At 45.3% G+C, this 20,071-nt stretch overlaps 1 protein-coding gene across 1 annotated transcript in view; it reads right to left on the bottom strand.

Moving 5' to 3' along the window:
* GGT5 (gamma-glutamyltransferase 5) overlaps positions 1 to 20,071 on the bottom strand; it is a 312,974-nt gene that overhangs the window by 76,742 nt on the left and 216,161 nt on the right. The window contains exons 7-8 of the mRNA XM_073563774.1: positions 12,812 to 12,951; positions 6,441 to 6,619 (exon numbers count right to left, since the gene is read on the bottom strand). Coding sequence (XP_073419875.1) covers positions 6,441 to 6,619; positions 12,812 to 12,951 — 319 coding nt within the window. The remainder of the gene's footprint in view (positions 1 to 6,440; positions 6,620 to 12,811; positions 12,952 to 20,071) is intronic.

Below are 20,071 nucleotides of genomic sequence, written 5' to 3'. Positions count from 1 at the left end.
TAAAGCTGATGTGCCTTGCCAAAAAGTTACATTATCTGTCCATAGGACATTCTCCCAGAAGCTTTGTAGCTTGTCAACATGTAGTTTGGCAAATTCCAGTCTGGCTTTTTTATGATTTTTTTTTTCAACAATCGTGTCCTCCTTGGTAGTCTCCCATGAAGTCTACTTTGGCTCATACAACTTGCGCTTGAAGTTCACCTCTAATCTGCTTAGAAGTTTTTCTGGGCTCTTTTGTTACTATTCGTATTATCCGTCTCTTTGATTTGTCATCAATTTTCCTCCTGTGGCCACGTCCAGGGAGGTCGGCTACAGTCCCATGGAGCTTAAATTTCTGAATAATATGTGCAACTGCAGTCACAGGAACATCACGCTGCTTGGAGATGGTCTAATTTTTACCTTTAACATGTTTGCCTATAATTTTCTTTCTAATCTCCTGAAACGACTCTTTCCTTCACTTCTTCTGGTCCATGTTGAGTGTTATACACACCATGTTACCAAACAGCACAGTGAGTATCTGTGGCCCTCTATACAGGCCCACTCACTGAATCCAAGTTTGTAGACACCTGTGATGCAAATTAGTGGACACACCTTGATTTAACACGTCCCTTTTGTCACATAATTTTCACGGGTACCATCATTTCTGTCCAGGCCTATTTCATGAGTTATTTTTTTTAAATTCTGTGGAAGCATGGTTGAAATGCAATGTCTGACTTTCATTTGTTCATTGCCATAGATTTTTAATTTATTATTACTGTTGTCAGATTCAAGTTATTTCTGTCACCATTATGGGTTTTTCTGTCATTAAATGAGGGGTACCAACAATTTTGACCACGTGTGTATTTATTTTTTTTAATCTTTTATCTGTATTCATTGTCGCTTTCTTTTCTGCTTAGATTAATATTGTTATACGTCTAAACTTCTAGTTTTTGATAAGGAACATTGGAAAGAACTTGGAGGATGCGATTTTCTATATACTTGCCATTGGGGAACAAACATGGAGAATAAACTATGTGAATGAACATTAATAGGATCTCCGGAGTTATCTCTTTTACTTCAAGATATGACCAGAAAATATTGTTTGATGGGTTTTTTTTTTTTTCTTCTAAGTCTGGGACCAATAGTGAAAATGGATCGATTTTTTCCTCACTTGTCATCGGTGTGTGGTCCTATGCAATCCGTTTTTTTACGCAGCACCTATTAATCTTTTACAGGACCATTTAGTGTCCTATGCTACAGAATTGTAATGTATCTGTAAAAATCGGATGCCATACTAATGGTCCGTATGGCATGTAATTTTGTTCTCACACTAACCGATTTTGGACTCAAATCGCAGCATGCTGCAATTTTTCTTTCTCTTACAAAATACAGCTGAGAAAAAAATATACAGATCTGCACTACCTCACTGAATAACAAGAGTGCGATGCTATTTTTTTATACAGATTGTGCTTGTCTACTTTATACGCTAGTGTGAGCGAACCATAATGCCAACACTCACGGTTAAAAAAATTTCACTTTATTATTTATATTTTCATCACAATCACGATTTTCACTTTAATATTACAATTTACCACCACTCTTAGAAGCACCCTTGACCAAATAGCGCCCCTCACCCTCAGAACCTTCAAACATCAAGTAAAACAGCCCTGGCTCACATCGCAAACTCAACTTCTCCAGCGATGCTCTAGGAGTGCTGAACGCCAATGGAGAAAAACCCGCACATCAGACGACTTCATCCACTTCAAATTTATGTTAAGAACCTATAACTCTGCCATTCACCTCGCCAAACAGACTTACTTCACCACCCTGATCTCCTCACAAGCCAACAACCCTAAGAAACTTTTTGAAACCTTTCACTCCCTCCTCAGACCAAAAGTACAAGCCCCTATCACAGACATTTGTGCTGATGACCTGGCCACCCACTTTATAGAGAAAATAGATAACATCCATCAGGAAATCCACTTCCAACCAACAAGTGCTGTGACTCCCATCCCTCCCTGCATTTCCCTTGGCTCACTTTCCATATTTGATCCCATAACAGAAGAAGAAGTCTCCAGACTCCTCTCTTCTTCTCGTCTGACTGCATGCACTACCGACCCCATTCCCTCACATCTCCTCCAGCCTCTCTCTCCTGTTGTCACGACTCACCGAACTACAATCTTTAATCTCTCCCTCTCATCGGGCATTTTCCCATCCTCCTTCAAACACTTTATCGCTACTCCACTTCTAAAGAAACCCGCTCTCGACCCATCCTCCTGCTCAAATAACTACAGACCAGTCCCCAATCTCCCCTTCATCTCTAAACTCTTGGAGCACCTAGTCTACTCCCGCCTTACCCGTTACCTCTCCACTCACTCCCTCCTAGACCCTTCACAGTCTGGCTTCTGCCCCCTATATTCAACAGAAACTGCACTCATCAAAGTTACCAATGACCTTCTGACAGCAAAATGTAATGGTGACCACTCTCTGCTCATTCTTCTTGACCTTTCTGCAGCTTTCGACACTGTTGACTACCTTCTCCTACTCTCTAGGTTCCAGTCACTAGGCATTAAGGACACTGCTCTACCCTGATTCTCTTCCTATCTCTATGACCGCTCCTTCATTGTTTTGTTCGCTGGCTCCACGTCATCTCCTCTTTCTCTCGCTGTCGGGGTACCTCAGGGCTCAGTCCTTGGCCCCCTTCTCTTCTCTCTACATGGCCTCAGTTAGACAGACCATCTGCAGATTTGGCTTTCAGCACCATCTTTATGCTGATGACACACAACTATACACGTCATCAACCGACCTTACTCCTGCTGTACTACAGAATGCCTGTGACTGTCTGTCCGCCGTCTCCAACATCATGTCCGCTCTCTATCTGAAACTTATCCTCTCAATAACTGAACTTTTTCTGCTCCCGCCATCTACTAACCTCCATAAATCTGACATTTCCCTCTCCGTGGGTGGCACCATAATAACACCCCGGCAGCAGGCGTGCTGTCTGGGTGTTATGTTTGACACCAATCTCTACTTCACATCCCATATACAATCTCTTGCCTGCTACTAAATAACATCTCTTGAATCTGCCCTCTTCTCACCATGGAAACAACAAAAACCCTCACTGTCGCATTGATCCACTCCTGCCTGGACTACTGCAAAGCTCTATTAATTGGCCTCCCCGTTACTCGATTTTCCCCTCTCCAGTCCATACTTAATGCAGCAGCCAGGGTCATCCATCTGGCTAATCGGTACTCGGACGCGTCCGCTCTTTGTCAGTCCATACATTGGCTGTCCATTCACTATAGGATCCAATTCAAAGTACTTGTTCTAACCCACAAAGCTCTCCACAGTGCAGCACCCCCCTACATTTCCTACCTCATTTCTGTCTATCGGCCTAACCGACCGCTGCGCTCTGCAAATTACTTTTGACTAACCTCGGCACTATCCGTACCTCCCACTCCTGACTCCAAGACTTCTCCCGCGCTGCGCCAATCCTCTGGAATGCTCTACCCCAAGAAATTAGGACTATCCACAATTTGCATAGTTTTAGGCACCCCCTCAAAACGCATTTGTTCAGAGCGGCCTATCATGTTCACTAATCTATGTCATTTTATGTGTAAGTGTGCAAGTGTAGCCCATTCACTATCTCAATCTATCCCTCACTCCCTCAAGATGGCTGGACCATCAATGTAAATACACCATTGTAAATACACACCTGTACTTTGTATCTCCCCCACCTCATTGTAGATTGTAAGCTCTCATGAGCAGGGTTGTCTTATTTTGCTTTAATGTTTGTATTGTTAACGCTGTTACTTATGACTTTTGTTTTGAAATCGTTAAACTGTAAAGCGCTGCGGAATATGTTGGCGCTATATAAATAAGATTATTATTATTATTATTATTACTACTGTATTAACTTTTAGGATTCTAAGTTTGATTTACATATGCACAATTTGTGTATATATGCCAACTTTGGTCCAGGATTTGGGTTAATACACAATATTTCAGTGTATACCACTATGTCTTAATTGAAATTAATTTTTATATATGTTTTTGGTAAAACCACTATTTTATACCATAGTCCAGGTATTTTTTGAAGTAACTTCTAATAAATAATATATTGGCTGATTGGTGAAGCTCTTTGAAAGATTGTTCTCATTATTTTGCTATGCGCACTCTATTTATAATTATTTTAAATGTGTGAAAACGACTAATGATGCATTAAATATTAATGTTACAAAACTATGGGGAAAGAGAAACACAACAATTATTTAAATTTTATTTTTACATACTGTAAGAAGATTTATCTTAATATGTTTTGGCGTTGGTGAAATGTAGTGTCATCGTCTTTAAACTTTCTCTACACATTTTCTATCCATTTAATATATTGATTTCCCACTCAAAGAAACAGTAGTAAATATCCCTACAAGGGTTAAATTTGCAGATCCAGCTTTATGTCAGACATAGACGGTGGTGTTCATGCGTGATCTGCAGTCCTCATATATTTCCTGCAGTGCGTAACATAGCAATCGCTGGCATTATATACTTACGGTTCACCTCGCACAAGCAGGAGATCCTTTCATTATGGGGCGGAACAGTAATGCTATGCACCATCAGTGCTGGTTACATCAAGATCCCGAAAGTCCTCTACAATTGGTGAATAGTGAAGTGACGAATCCCATTCTAAATGAACCACGAGCTTTATAATCCCTACTTAGACACGCCCCCGGGAAGAAGCAAGTGAGGCGAAACGCGCATCGGGGCTGTGTTACACACCAGCCTGTCAGATCCATAGCAGTATCCAATTCCTGGACCACATGGAATCATATTATTTTACAGCTAAACAGATATCAATTGGAGAACGGGCACTGATGGGCTCATGACTTCATTTTGAGACCCTGGCAACCCGTTAATGTTATGGGAAGGATAGATGTTCTGTATAGCACTAGCATTACATCACAATGTACATGTATAAAGGATTAGCCCATTGAACTATACTATTCTTGTCATGTACAGGTTTTGGTGGTCCTTTAGATGTATTAATTTATGGTTTCATATTCCCAATAAACTTTGAATTTTTTAACCATTTCATAGATCTCTTCTGTTTTCTGAGATCTTATAGTGTTACAGAATTTTGGTTTATACATACAGTATATTTGTAGGGTACGTTGTCTTTGATCCTTACAGCACATCAATTAATCAAGAGGGCAAATCAAAACTATTACTGGTGTTACTGTTTATATACAGGGCTAAGGCAACAATGTCAATCTTTGTCCTGGGTGAAGGAAAGTCTACCAAAAGTTCTGATGGATGCTAAAGCCATGTAGACTGCAGAGTGCTACCATTCTCTCCAACAGATGGGGTCTCAGTATCATGGACGATGCTTAGGCAAGATCCTCCTTCCCCCACATGTCACAAGGACCAGAAAAGGGAAACATTCTGGGCCTCATCTCTATGGACACCAGCTTCTAAGAACATATAGAAGAAGGTTGGGTGCTGAAATACTACTTTTGAATTCTGGCCTCTTTGTCCTTGAATTCAGCATGGCATCATTTATGTAAATGTGCCTTGCTGCATTTTACTGTGCAGGAAAGATAGTTACCGTGGGCACTTAAGTTCTCCACATTTGGTGGAATCCCAGAGATTGGACCTCCACTTATCATACAGTGATAGCATTTAATCTACATGATATGACATATTAAGCAGAAGAATGAATATGTCATGTTTGTAGTTGGAATGATAAGTCTAGTTGGGGTCCAACCACTGGGACTGCACAGTCTCACTTTCCTTATAGTGAAAAGGAAATACTAACAAGGCTAACTGCACTGTCACCAATGTTGTTGTACCTAATTCTACTGTATACTAGTTGATTGTTAAAATTATATATTTAATATTCACAAAACACTGTTTTCTACAAGATGGCTAACACAGAAAGTGAATGAATTCATTGATAAAATCCTGAGAGACATTCACAGCCTAAATTAGTAGCCAGTAACCCTTTAAAGAGACTGCAGAGGGCACTGTAGGCCGTTTTCAACCACTAGTTCTACTAGAGAAAATCACACTAAAGCAACACTCCTTCAGAAAGCATGTCAGGCTCTTACATTTGATTAATGGAGCTTGTGACAGACACAGAACTTCCATCTTTGCTGATGACATAGGTGAGTCGTACCAAAGGTCTCTGAATTAATCACTTCAGACATATTATAAAACCGAATGTCATGATCACCATAGTCATCAATTTTGCTTCTGATTTTGTCTCCATAAGGCTTAGAGATGAACTGTAGGTGAAAAGAGACAAAATCCCAAGAGACATTCACAGCCTAAATTAGTAGCCAGTAACCCTTTAAAGAGACTGCAGAGTGCACTGTAGGCCGTTTTCAACCACTAGTTCTACCCACTAGTTCTACTACAGAAAATCACACTAAAGCAACACTCCTTCAGAAAGCATGTCAGACTCTTACATTTGATTGATGGAGCTTGTGACAGACACAGAACTTCCATCTTTGCTGATGACAGATAGGTGAGTCGTACCAAAGGTCTCTGAATTAATCACTTCAGACATATTATAAAACCGAAAGTCATGATCACCATAGTCATCAATTTTGCTTCTGATTTTGTCTCCATAAGGCTTAGAGATGAACTGTAGGTGAAAAGAGACAAAATATAGTGGATAAGAGAAAAGAAAGTAAAAAATATACTGAAAAATATGTATGGCAAAATAACTTTACATTATTATTCCTGGTAGTCTCCAGGTACATGGGTTAATCAGGCTTGAGAAACAATTCTGCAATCACTCTAAGGCCCCTTCACACGTTCTAGTAACATAACATAGTTTTGAAGGCTGAAGGAAGACCTTATGTCCATCTAGTTCAGCCTATTATAATGCAGCAGTTCTGCATTGTTGATCCTGGCGAAGGCAAAAAACCCACAGAGTATAAGCCAATTTCCTCCATAGGGAAAAAATTCCTTCCCCTAAGCTGGGTCAACCATCTACCTATAATATTCTGTTATTTGTAACCTTCTATACTGTTACTCACAAGAAAAGCATCCATTCCTTTCTTAAATTCATTCAGTGAGTTGGCCATCACCACTTCCTCAGGAAGAGAATTCCAGAGCCTCACTGCTCTTACCATGAAGAACCCTCTTCTATGCTGGTGCAGAAATTGTCTTTCCTCCAAACGAAGAGAATGCCCCCTTGTTCTTGTCACAGTCCTTGGTACAAACAGTTCACTGGAGAGATCTCTGTATTGCCCTCTGATATACTTGTACATATATATTAAGTCTCCCCTAAGTCTTCACTTTTCTAGAGTAAATAGACCTAGTTTTGATAACCTTTCTGGGTATTGTAGTGAACCAACTCCAGTTATCATTTTAGTAGCCCACCTTTGAACTCTTTCAAGTTCAGTAATGTCTTTCTTGAGCACCGGCGTCCAAAATTGCACACAATACTCCAAGTGTGGTCTGACGAGTGATTTGTACAGAGGGAGAATTATGTTTGCATCTCGTGTCCCCAGACATCTTCTAATGCATCCCATGACCCTATTTGCTTTGGTGGCAGCTGCCTGACACTGGGCACTCCAATACAGCTTCTTATTGATTAAGATGCCTAAGACTTTTTCCATGTGTGATTTCCCCAGCAGTTTTCCCTTTAGTAAGTAATTATAGCATCTGTTTCTCCTTCCCATGTGCATAACCTTACACTTATCTGTGTTAAACCTCATTTGCCATTTTTCAGCCCAATTCTCCAATTTACTCAAATCTGCCTGTAGTCGCAAACTGTCCTCCTTTGTGTTAACTACCTTACATTGTTTTGTATCATCTTTTTTAGTACAGGAATTGTAGTGATTCTTGTACTAAAAAACTAGCACTGGTGAGATCCGTGGTCCATGTCTGTATGCGATCCATGTGTACGTATGTGACATCCGTGTGTCTGTGTGCTGTTCTACTCCGTGTGCTCTCAGTGTACTGTCAGTGTGACACATATGGAATAAAATGTAGCATAGAAATTAAAGCGTTTTATGTATTAAAGTTGTTCACAGATAGAGGTAGATAGTGATGAGGAAAATGATAGATAGATAGATAGATAGATAGATGTCAGTGTGATTTGTAATCAGTGATTTGCTTGCTTAGCATTCTGCACTTGTAGTTATTGTTCAAAAAAATAAATAAATAACAAAGGTGTGGAATCCCCCTTAATTTTCATAAATAGCTGAGGGAAAGCCTACAGCTGGGGGTTGATATTAATATTCTGGGGAGGGGCCAATAGCCATAGAGGTTCTCAGGCTATTAATATCAGTTCACAGCTGTTTGCTTAGCCTTTACTGGTTATTATTGGGGAGACCCCCAAAAAATGATGTGGGGTCCCCCTATATTTACTAACTAGAAAAGGCTAAACAGACAGCTGCGGGCTGATATTAATAGCCTAGGAAGGTGCTATGGATATTGGCCCCCTCCCAGACTTAGAACATCAGCCCTCAGATATGCCAAATCTGGCGTTTAGCCTCTGTTCTTCCCACTTGCCCCGGTGTGGTGGCAAGTGGGTAATAGTTGTGTGGTTGATGTCAGCTGTTTTATGTTCGCAGACATCAAGCCCAGAGGTTAGTAATGAAGAGGTGTCTATCATACACCCCCATTACTAACCCCTTAGTCAAATTTAATAAAGACACAGATTAAAGTCCACTAAGTGAAATAAACACTCCACAACCCTTTTTTTACACATTAATTCAACAAAAAATAGCAAAAAGCCAAAATATACTCACCTTTCCTCCAATAATCCATTAATGCCCATGTCCTACGACTATCAGGGTGGTTTGGTGACTGGTCACATCAGTGATGCAACAGCTCACCACGTCGGTCGGAACACCGAGCTGAGCGTGAGAATGCGGCTGCGTATGATCGGTGGTGACGTCATTAAATTAAGGTTAGCGCCGGTCACAGGCAGCGATTCTTGCGCTCAGCTCAGTGTCTTCCAGCTGGCCTCGTGAGTGGTTGCATCACTGATGTGACCGCTCACCAAACCATCCAGATTGCCGTGGGACTTTGGCATTAATGGACAGCAATAACTGTACTGCTTTTCCCAGGTGCAGATACGTGTCACACTGATGACACACGGATGTCATCCATGTGTCATCAGTGTATCATCAGTGTGCACATGTACAGCATTCATTTCGTCCGTGGTGCGTTAAAAAAGGACAGGTCAGTGGGTTTTTCACGTGGACACACAGTTCGTGTGAGAAAACCTGACATGTACGCACCACCATTCAATACACTTGTTGTGCATGTGTCTGTACTTGCGGCAGAACGCATAGAGACATAAAAAATAGACATGTGAAGGGAGACTAAAATGAAAAAAGTGGTTTGGTACCGTGATAGCCATGATATATAGCGATTAGTGAAGTTTAAAACATAACTTTTACTAATATATAATATAAAAGATAGGAACAACATGTGTGTCACCAAAATACATAAAAGAAATGGTCGATCAAGTAAAGGTACCTGATAATGCAGCAAAAAATCAGGCCCTAGAACGACCAATGCAAGGATTTTTGTTACTTAAATGCAACTAGACAACAAACCATAGGAAATGGCGACCCATTAGTTCATTTTACACGCCATGACCAAAACCTTCACATATAACTTAATGCAGATGTTAAAAGCCCGTAATGCTGGCTATACATATATACATATAATGCGAATGAGATCATAGATACAATAAAAAATAGAACTATCTCACCCAAGAGTTGAGAGAGAGACGGGAGTCTTCAGTGATCAAACAATGACCATATTTCCTGGAAAGAAAAGGTTGGGAGGACAATACCCTGTCAATCCCTATGGGGCTAGCAAGCATCTAATCGCCAGAACTACCGCCCTGACAAGGGCAGTCCACAACTGACCCTATTGTACATGCCTTGCACTTTCCCTATAACGGGGGGTGTCCTTGTCCCAACGCGTTTCATCCAAGCAAACTCCTCAGGGGACTAGCTTGTCATAAAGTGCCATAGTGCTAAGGCTAAAGAGACATTGTAACCTTCTACTCTCAATGCGGTCTGCAGAGAGTGAAGGAAAAAAGGGCATATTTATAAAGATACACTACATCTCAATTGGATTAAGGTTAGGACTTTGTCTATGCTACTCCAAAGTCTTAATTTTGTCTTTCTTAAGCCATTCAGAGCTGGACTTCCTAGTGTGTTTTGGAGCATTGTCCTGCTGTATAAGTGCGCTTCAGATTGAGGTCACGAACAGATGGCCGCACATTATTCTTCAGGATTTTTTTGGTAGACAGCAGAATTCATGGCTCCATTTACCACAGTAAGTCTTCCAAGTCCTGAAGTAGCAAAACAGCCCCAGACCATCACACTAACACCACCATATTTACTGTTAGTATGATGTTGATGTTCCTTTTCTGAAATGCTGTGTTACTTCTACACCAGATGTAATGGTACGTATACTTTCCAAAAAGTTCAAAGCATTCTCCCAAAAGACTTCGAGATCATCAAGATGTTCTCTGGCAAAACTGAGAAGAGTCTTTATGTTCTTATTGCTCAGTAGTGGTTTTTGTCTTGGATCTCTGCCATGCAGGCTATTGTGCCCAGTCTCTTTCTTACGGTGGAGTCATGAACACTAACATTAACTGAGTCAAGTGAAGTCTGCAGTTCTTTGGATGTTGTTGTGGGGTCTTTTGTAACCTCTTAGATGAGTCATCTCTCTGCACTTGGTGTAATTTTGGTCATCTGGCCACTCCTGGGAAGGTTCACCACTGTTACATATTTTCACCATTTGTGATCAATGGCTCTAACTGGTTTTCTTGAGTCACAAAGCTTGAGAAATGGCTTTATAACCTCTTCCAGAATGATAGATCTCAATTACTTTGTTTCTCATTTGTTCCAGAGTTTCTTTGGATCGCGGCATGATTTCTACTTCACTATGTCAGGCAGGTCCTGTTTAAGTGATTTCTTGATTGAGAACAGGTTTGGCAGTAATTAGCCTTGCATGTGGCTATGGAATTTGAACTTAGCTTCCCAAAGATGTGATAGATCACAGTTAATTTGAGTTTTAAGGTGGGGTGCAATCACTTTTTTCACACATTGCCATGTAGGCTTGGATTTCTTTTTCCCTTAATAATAAAGACCGTCATTTAAAAACTGCAATTTGTGTTTACTTGTGTTATCTTTGTCTAATATTTAAATTTGTTTGGTGGTCTGAAACATTAAAGTGTGACAAACATGCAAAATAATAGGAAATCAGGAAAGGGGGAAACACTTTCACACAACTGTAAATACATTTTCATCTTTAAGATTTAAAAAAAATACAAAAAAGAAAAATGGGTCTATACAAAATTTTGGGCACAGATAACTTTGACCAAGGTTTCAGACCTTAATTAGCCTGCTAGGGTTAAGGCTTTTTCACTATCCTTAGAAAAGGCCAGGTGATGCAAATTTAAAAGCTTTATAAAAACTTATCCATGTGCCAAAAAAACAGTAGCCATGAGTTCAGCTGCCAAGCACTCTGAAAATGAAAATGGTCAAGATAAGGTCTGGAAGACCAAGCAAAACTTCAGTGAGAGCTGCTCATAGGATTTCTAAAGAGGTAAATCAGAACCTCCACTTGACTGCAAAAGACCTTCAGAAAGGTTTAGAAGATTCTGAAGTTGTGGTACTTTGTTCTGTTAGGAGACACCTGCACAAATAAGGCCTTCATGGAAGAGTCATCAATAGTGGTGAGAAAGTATACTCGTTACTCGAGATTTCCTGAGCGTGCTCGGGTGATCTCCGAGTATTTGAATGTGCTCGGAGATTTAGTTTCTGTCGCGGTAGCTGTATGATTTGCAGCTGCTAGACAGCCTGAATACATGTGGGGATTTCCTAACAAACAGGCAATCACCACATGTATTCAGGTTAGCTAGTAGCTGCAAATCATGAAGCTATGGAGACAGAAACTAAATCTCTGAGCACATCCAAATACTCGAATATCACCCAAGCATGCTTGGGAAATCTCGAGTAACGAGTATACTCGCTCATCACTTGTCATCAGATGAAAACCTCTCCTGCATCCTCACCATAAAATTTGCCATCAGAAGTATGCAAAATAACATCTAAACAAGCCTGATGTATTTTGGAAACAAGTTCTGTGGACTAATGAGGTTAAAATCAAATTCTTTGGCCACAATGATTATGTGTGGTATGTGTGGAGAGAAAAGGGCACAGAATTTCAGGAAAAGAACATCTTGCCAACCATTAAGCATGGGGGTGGATCAATCATGCTTTGGGGATATGTTGCAGTCAATGGCACAGGGAACATTTCACAGTTAGAGGGAAGAATAGATTCAATGAAATTTCAACAAACTCTTGATGCAAGGAAGAATGGATGAAAATCCCTCAAACAAGAATTGAAAGACAATTGTCTGGCTACAAAAAGTGTTTACAAACTGTGATACTTTCAAAAGGACTTGTTACTAGATACTAGACATGCAGGGCGACCAAACTTCTGCATCGGCTCATTTTCCTTTTTGTAATTTTAAAAAGATGAAAATATATTTTTTCTTGCATAAAATGCAAATGAAATGTGTCATCTTTAACATTAGGCCTTTTAGAGATCATATCTTCAACTTGCTAAACTGTTCACAATAACAGTAACAAGGGGTGCCCAAACTTTTACATGTCACTGTATATATTCAGATTTTTTAATCATATTTTTAGATTTTATTTTCATATACATAAGCAATACAAATATTATATATAGGGGGAATCCTAAGTTGTCCTAGTCTAATGCACTTGCCTGTCCTATTTGCAAGGTATTTTTCTCAGGTTTGCTAATATTTTGGGTATAATCATACCTTTTGCATGTTGGCAGATGACTCAGGATTTGTAAGTTTATCTCTGTGCCCATTTGCAATTTTCCAGGCTTCTGCTATGCGATGGTAGGTTGTTATTTGGTCAGGTTCTTTACTCATGGCACTCTTATCAAAATGATAGCCTAAAAAATGATGTCAAATTTCAGACTTTAGATATGAAATCTAAATTTTAATTCACATATAATATGAAAGTGGCAGGTGCCTACTCAGTTACAGTCCGCAGCTACACAGCTGTTCCATTTATTTAAGCTATTCTGTAAAACAATCTTTACACATTTGATAGTGTTTTTACATCTGCTTTTTGTACTGTACGGGTTCAGTTGTACGCTATGCTGCCACATGTGGCCGAAAGCCAATCCTGCCTGCAGGGGCAAAGAAGAGCACAATGCTGGTAATGCCTCAGTAAACTCCTGTGCTAATCCACCCAACCACATGTGTCAGCTCACTAAGCGACCGTACCCTAAATTACCTGCTAGTCAATTGCTATAAACCTGAATTGTACAGTCTTCCTTTCCCTTCTTCACGAGGTACATTTTTTTGTTTTATTATTTTACAAAGATATAACTTCAGTTGAATCATTTCCACCTTTTATCTGACTGACAATTTTTTTTCGTAAAGACAAACTAATTCAATTGAAGGAAAGCAATACCAGGGAGACAGGCAGGAAGCAATCATGCTAGCAGCAAGCATCCACCTTCCTTTAGGTGCTTCAATTGCAAGAACAGATTTTTTTTTTGTCCATGTAAAAAATTGACTGTACATGGATCCCGATATTAATTTATGCTCTGGCTAACAGTGAGCACTTGTGCTCTTATTACCATTACCTCGTCCCTTCCCCTCCTTTTATGTGTTGTGTGCTTATTACCATTACCTCGTCCCTTCCCCTCTATTTTTGTGCTGTGTGCTTATATCATTATCTCGTCCCTTCCCCTCCTTTTATGTGTAGTGTGCTTATTACCATTACCTCGTCCCTTCCCCTCCTTTTATGTGTTGTGTGCTTATTACCATTACCTCGTCCCTTCCCCTCCTTTTATGTGTTGTGTGCTTATTACCATTACCTCGTCCCTTCCCCTCCTTTTATGTGATGTGTGCTTATTACCATTACCTCGTCCCTTCCCCTCCTTTTATGTGTTGTGTGCTTATTACCATTACCTCGTCCCTTCCCCTCCTTTTATGTGTTGTGTGCTTATTACCATTACCTCGTCCCTTCCCCTCCTTTTATGTGTTGTGTGCTTATTACCATTACCTCGTCCCTTCCCCTCCTTTTATGTGATGTGTGCTTATTACCATTACCTCGTCCCTTCCCCTCCTTTTATGTGTTGTGTGCTTATTACCATTACCTCGTCCCTTCCCCTCCTTTTATGTGTTGTGTGCTTATTACCATTACCTCGTCCCTTCCCCTCCTTTTATGTGATGTGTGCTTATTACCATTACCTCGTCCCTTCCCCTCCTTTTATGTGTTGTGTGCTTATTACCATTACCTCGTCCCTTCCCCTCCTTTTATGTGTTGTGTGCTTATTACCATTACCTCGTCCCTTCCCCTCCTTTTATGTGTTGTGTGCTTATTACCATTACCTCGTCCCTTCCCCTCCTTTTATGTGTTGTGTGCTTATTACCATTACCTCGTCCCTTCCCCTCCTTTTATGTGTTGTGTGCTTATTACCATTACCTCGTCCCTTCCCCTCCTTTTTGTATTATTTGCATGTTACCATTTTCTTGTCCTTTTTCCCCCTTTATGTGTTTGTGGTTTTGGTTGTCCTTTTATTTAGTCACAATTTTCATACCTCTTATACTTTTGGCCCTCGACTACATATTATTCTGGTTACATTTTTAGGGGTAGTTTTCCTGTTGAGTAATTTTTAGTTTGGGAGCTAATGCGGGGGCCTTTATACAGTTTAGGGGCCATTATAAAGACTGATGGCTAGTGTTGGGGGTCAAACACTGTGTTTTGTAGTGGGGCATTGTACTATGTGATGGGGAGCTGTGGACCCATAATACTGTGTATAGGTGAGCTGTGGGCCCACCATACCGAGTATAGCAGAGTTGTGGGCTCACCATACAGTGTATAGGAAAGTTGTGGGTCCTTTATACTGTGTAGAGGGAAGTTGTGTTTATAGAGGAGCTGTGGGTGCATTATACTATGCATAGGGGAGCTGTTGGCCCACCATATTGTGTATAGGGAAGCTGCGGGCTCATCATAATGTACATATAGAAGCTGTACATTGGGGCCTCAGGGGACATTATTAGATGTCATATGCACACTTAAGAAACATTATTGTTATAGGGACACTCAGAGTACTGTGACAGTCAAATGTGCACAGGGGGCATTAATACTTTCTAGGGGCAAAATGTGTTCACTGTTTTTTAGGGAATTTGCACAGGGCATTAATATTTACTAGGACGCAATTTTACCATCTAGAGGGCACAGAGTAGCCTTTATTATTACGTAAGGGGCATAATGGTGGGAATTATGTGAGGCAGTAAGAGGAGCCATTATTTCTAATATACAATGTATGGAGAAACTACTTGTATGAAACACAAGTTTAGAGGACAAATTTGATAATACCTGGCAATCCTGTATAATGTTGAAGAAAACACTGATAATGTTATGTGGCTCTTGGGCAGGCCCGGATTGGCAATATAACCAACAGGGCATTTTCCCGCTGGGCCGCTGCCGCCCGATCATCTGGCCGCTTGCCAGCTGCTGCGGCCACTGTTGCTCCTGCCGCCGGCCCTCTGCGGGCACGGCGGTGATAGTTTCCAAGTTCCTCCCGCACTGCAGGGAGATAAGCCGCCACGCCCCCCCCCTCGCACCCCATCCTCGCCTTAGCATGAGACCCCCTCCCCCCCGCAGCCACTCACAGCGTCGCACTCGCTTGCCTGCTCGCTCTGTTCGCAGGACCTGTGATGAGGTCACAGGAGGGGAGGAGTCAGGGGGTCACATGATGAGGAGCCTTTGTCCAGACCCCCGATCATGTCACCCCTGACTCCGCCCCTCCTGTGACCTCATCACAGGTCCTGTGCGCTCAGCCTTGCCTCTACCGTCTGCAAGACTCTGCTTTGCTGTTGTCATGGTGCTGGTTGAGGTAAGTATGTGTGGGGTCAGGATATACAGTGTGGATGTAGCAGAGCTGTGTGTGTATGAGGTGTACGGAGCGGAGCCATGTGTGTACGAGGTGTACGGAGCGGAGCCGTGTGTACGAGGTGTACGGAGCGGAGCCGTGTGTGTACGAGGTGTACGGAGAGGAGCCGCGCGTGTACGAGGTGTACGGAGAGGAGCCGCGCGTGTACGAGGTGTAAGGAGAGGAGCCGCGCGTGTACGAGGTGTACTGAGAGGAGCCGCGCGTGTACGAGGTGTACTGAGAGGAGCCGCGCGTGTACGAGGTGTACTGAGAGGAGCCGCGCGTGTACGAGGTGTACTGAGAGGAGCCGCGCGTGTACGAGGTGTACTGAGAGGAGCCGCGCGTGTACGAGGTGTACTGAGAGGAGCCGCGCGTGTACGAGGTGTACTGAGAGGAGCCGCGCGTGTACGAGGTGTACTGAGAGGAGCCGCGCGTGTACGAGGTGTACTGAGAGGAGCCGCGCGTGTACGAGGTGTACGGAGAGGAGCCGCGCGTGTACGAGGTGTACGGAGAGGAGCCGCGCGTGTACGAGGTGTACGGAGAGGAGCCGCGCGTGTACGAGGTGTACGGAGAGGAGCCGCGCGTGTACGAGGTGTACGGAGAGGAGCCGCGTGTACGAGGTGTACGGAGCGGAGCCGCGTGTACGAGGTGTACGGAGCGGAGCCGCGTGTACGAGGTGTACGGAGCGGAGCCGTGTGTGTGTACGAGGTGGAGCCGCGCGTGTACGAGGTGTACGGAGAGGAGCCGCGCGTGTACGAGGTGTACGGAGAGGAGCCGCGCGTGTACGAGGTGTACGGAGCGGAGCCGCGCGTGTACGAGGTGCACGGAGAGGAGCCGCGCGTGTACGAGGTGCACGGAGAGGAGCCGCGCGTGTACGAGGTGTACGGCGAGGAGCCGTGTGTACGAGGTGTATGGAGCGGAGCCGTGTGTGTGTACGAGGTGGAGCCGCGCGTGTACAAGGTGTACGGAGAGGAGCCGCGCGTGTACGAGGTGTACGGAGAGGAGCCGCGCGTGTACGAGGTGTACGGAATGGAGCCGCGCGTGTACGAGGTGTACGGAGAGGAGCCGCGCGTGTACGAGGTGTACGGAGCGGAGCCGCGCGTGTACGAGGTGTACGGAGCGGAGCCGCGCGTGTACGAGGTGCACGGAGAGGAGCCGCGCGTGTACGAGGTGCACGGAGAGGAGCCGCGCGTGTACGAGGTGTACTGAGAGGAGTCGCGCGTGTACGAGGTGTACTGAGAGGAGCCGCGCGTGTACGAGGTGTACTAAGAGGAGCCGCGCGTGTACGAGGTGTACGGAGAGGAGCCGCGCGTGTACGAGGTGTACGGAGAGGAGCCGCGCGTGTACGAGGTGTACGGAGAGGAGCCGCGCGTGTACGAGGTGTACGGAGAGGAGCCGCGCGTGTACGGAACGGAGCCGCGCGTGTACGAGGTGTACGGAGAGGAGCCGCGCGTGTACGAGGTGTACGGAGAGGAGCCGCGCGTGTACGAGGTGTACGGAGCGGAGCCGCGCGTGTACGAGGTGTACGGAGCGGAGCCGCGCGTGTACGAGGTGCACGGAGAGGAGCCGCGCGTGTACGAGGTGCACGGAGAGGAGCCGCGCGTGTACGAGGTGTACGGCGAGGAGCCGTGTGTACGAGGTGTATGGAGCGGAGCCGTGTGTGTGTACGAGGTGGAGCCGCGCGTGTACGAGGTGTACGGAGCGGAGCCGTGTGTGTGTACGAGGTGGAGCCGCGCGTGTACGAGGTGTACGGAGCGGAGCCGCGCGTGTACGAGGTGTACGGAGCGGAGCCGCGCGTGTACGAGGTGTACGGAGAGGAGCCGCGCGTGTACGAGGTGTACGGAGAGGAGCCGCGCGTGTACGAGGTGTACGGAGAGGAGCCGTGTGTACGAGGTGTATGGAGCGGAGCCGTGTGTGTGTACGAGCTGGAGCCGCGCGTGTACGAGGTGCACGGAGAGGAGCCGCGCGTGTACGAGGTGTACTGAGAGGAGCCGCGCGTGTACGAGGTGTACGGAGAGGAGCCGCGCGTGTACGAGGTGTACGGAGAGGAGCCGTGTGTACGAGGTGTATGGAGCGGAGCCGTGTGTGTGTACGAGCTGGAGCCGCGCGTGTACGAGGTGCACGGAGAGGAGCCGCGCGTGTACGAGGTGTACTGAGAGGAGCCGCGCGTGTACGAGGTGTACTGAGAGGAGCCGCGCGTGTACGAGGTGTACGGAGAGGAGCCGCGCGTGTACGAGGTGTACGGAGAGGAGCCGCGCGTGTACGAGGTGTACGGAGAGGAGCCGCGCGTGTACGAGGTGTACGGAGAGGAGCCGCGCGTGTACGAGGTGTACGGAGAGGAGCCGCGCGTGTACGAGGTGTACGGAGAGGAGCCGCGCGTGTACGAGGTGTACGGAGAGGAGCCGCGCGTGTACGAGGTGTACGGAGAGGAGCCGCGTGTATGAGGTGTACGGAGCGGAGCCGCGTGTACGAGGTGTACGGAGCGGAGCCGCGCGTGTACGAGGTGTACGGAGAGGAGCCGCGCGTGTACGAGGTGTACGGAGAGGAGCCGCGCGTGTACGAGGTGTACGGAGAGGAGCCGCGCGTGTACGAGGTATACGGAGAGGAGCCGCGCGTGTACGAGGTGTACGGAACGGAGCCGCGCGTGTACGAGGTGTACGGAGAGGAGCCGCGCGTGTACGAGGTGTACGGAGAGGAGCCGCGCGTGTACGAGGTGTACGGAGCGGATCCGCGCGTGTACGAGGTGTACGGAGCGGAGCCGCGCGTGTACGAGGTGCACGGAGAGGAGCCGCGCGTGTACGAGGTGCACGGAGAGGAGCCGCGCGTGTACGAGGTGTACGGCGAGGAGCCGTGTGTACGAGGTGTATGGAGCGGAGCCGTGTGTGTGTACGAGGTGGAGCCGCGCGTGTACGAGGTGTACGGAGCGGAGCCGTGTGTGTGTACGAGGTGGAGCCGTGCGTGTACGAGGTGTACGGAGCGGAGCCGCGCGTGTACGAGGTGTACGGAGCGGAGCCGCGCGTGTACGAGGTGTACGGAGAGGAGCCGCGCGTGTACGAGGTGTACGGAGAGGAGCCGCGCGTGTACGAGGTGTACGGAGAGGAGCCGTGTGTACGAGGTGTATGGAGCGGAGCCGTGTGTGTGTACGAGCTGGAGCCGCGCGTGTACGAGGTGTACGGAGCGGAGCCGTGTGTGTGTACGAGGTGGAGCCGCGCGTGTACGAGGTGTACGGAGAGGAGCCGTGTGTGTATGAGGTGTACGGAGAGGAGCCACGCGTGTACGAGGTGGACAGAGTGGAGCCGTGTGTGTATGGAGTGGAGCCATATGTGTACGGGATGTACGGAGCGGAGCCAAGTGTGTACAAAGCATACAAAGTGGGCTTTTCCCACGGACACAGGAGTACACGGCGGAGCCCAGAGGAGCATTTTAAAACACACACATGACGTTCCACCTGAAGTGATGTGCTGGAAGCTGACCGGAAATGAGATAATTTCTTGAGGAGATTGTGACGGAACCAGGAATGCTTCAGATCCATCACCGTGTCCTCCTCCAACAGCGCAGACAGCAGGATCGCCTTGGAATCGGGGATGCCGGCCATGTGAGCGGATCATGATAGGTCCTGCACCGGGAGGCTCAGGTGGGCACTACAATGGGAGCCGGGCTGCTATAGTATCTTTGTAGAATCTTTCTTTATTTCTTTCTCTCTTTTTCTTTCTCTCTCTGTTCTTTCTTTCTCTCTCTGTTCTTTCTTCCCCTCTTTCTTTCTTTTTCTTTCCTCTCTTTCTCTCTGTTCTTTCTTTCTTTTCTTTACTTCTTTCTTTCTCTCTCTGTTCTTTCTCTGTCTCTCTCTGTTCTTTCTTTCTTTCTTTCCCCTCTTTCTTTCTCTCTCTGTTCTTTCTCTGTCTCTCACTGTTCTTTCTTTGTCTCTCACTGTTCTTTCTTTCTTTCCCCTTTCTTTCTCGCTCTCTCTGTTTACTTTTTTCTCTCTCTCTCTGTTTTCTCTCTTCCTTAGTGCCAGTCAGTGTGCCCATAATGCCAGCCACTGTGCCCTCAGTACAAGTCAGTGTGATCAGCAGTGCTAAATGGGTGCAATTAGGTGTGGACATGGGTGTGACTAGTTGTG

This window comes from Dendrobates tinctorius, unplaced genomic scaffold (assembly GCF_039654945.1).
Source record: "Dendrobates tinctorius isolate UK_male_01 unplaced genomic scaffold, ASM3965494v1 ptg000397l, whole genome shotgun sequence".
In the NCBI taxonomy this organism is placed as follows: Eukaryota; Metazoa; Chordata; class Amphibia; order Anura; family Dendrobatidae; genus Dendrobates; species Dendrobates tinctorius.
The sequence above is the reverse complement of the archived record's forward strand: the minus strand, read 5'-3'. Positions and strand labels throughout refer to the sequence as shown.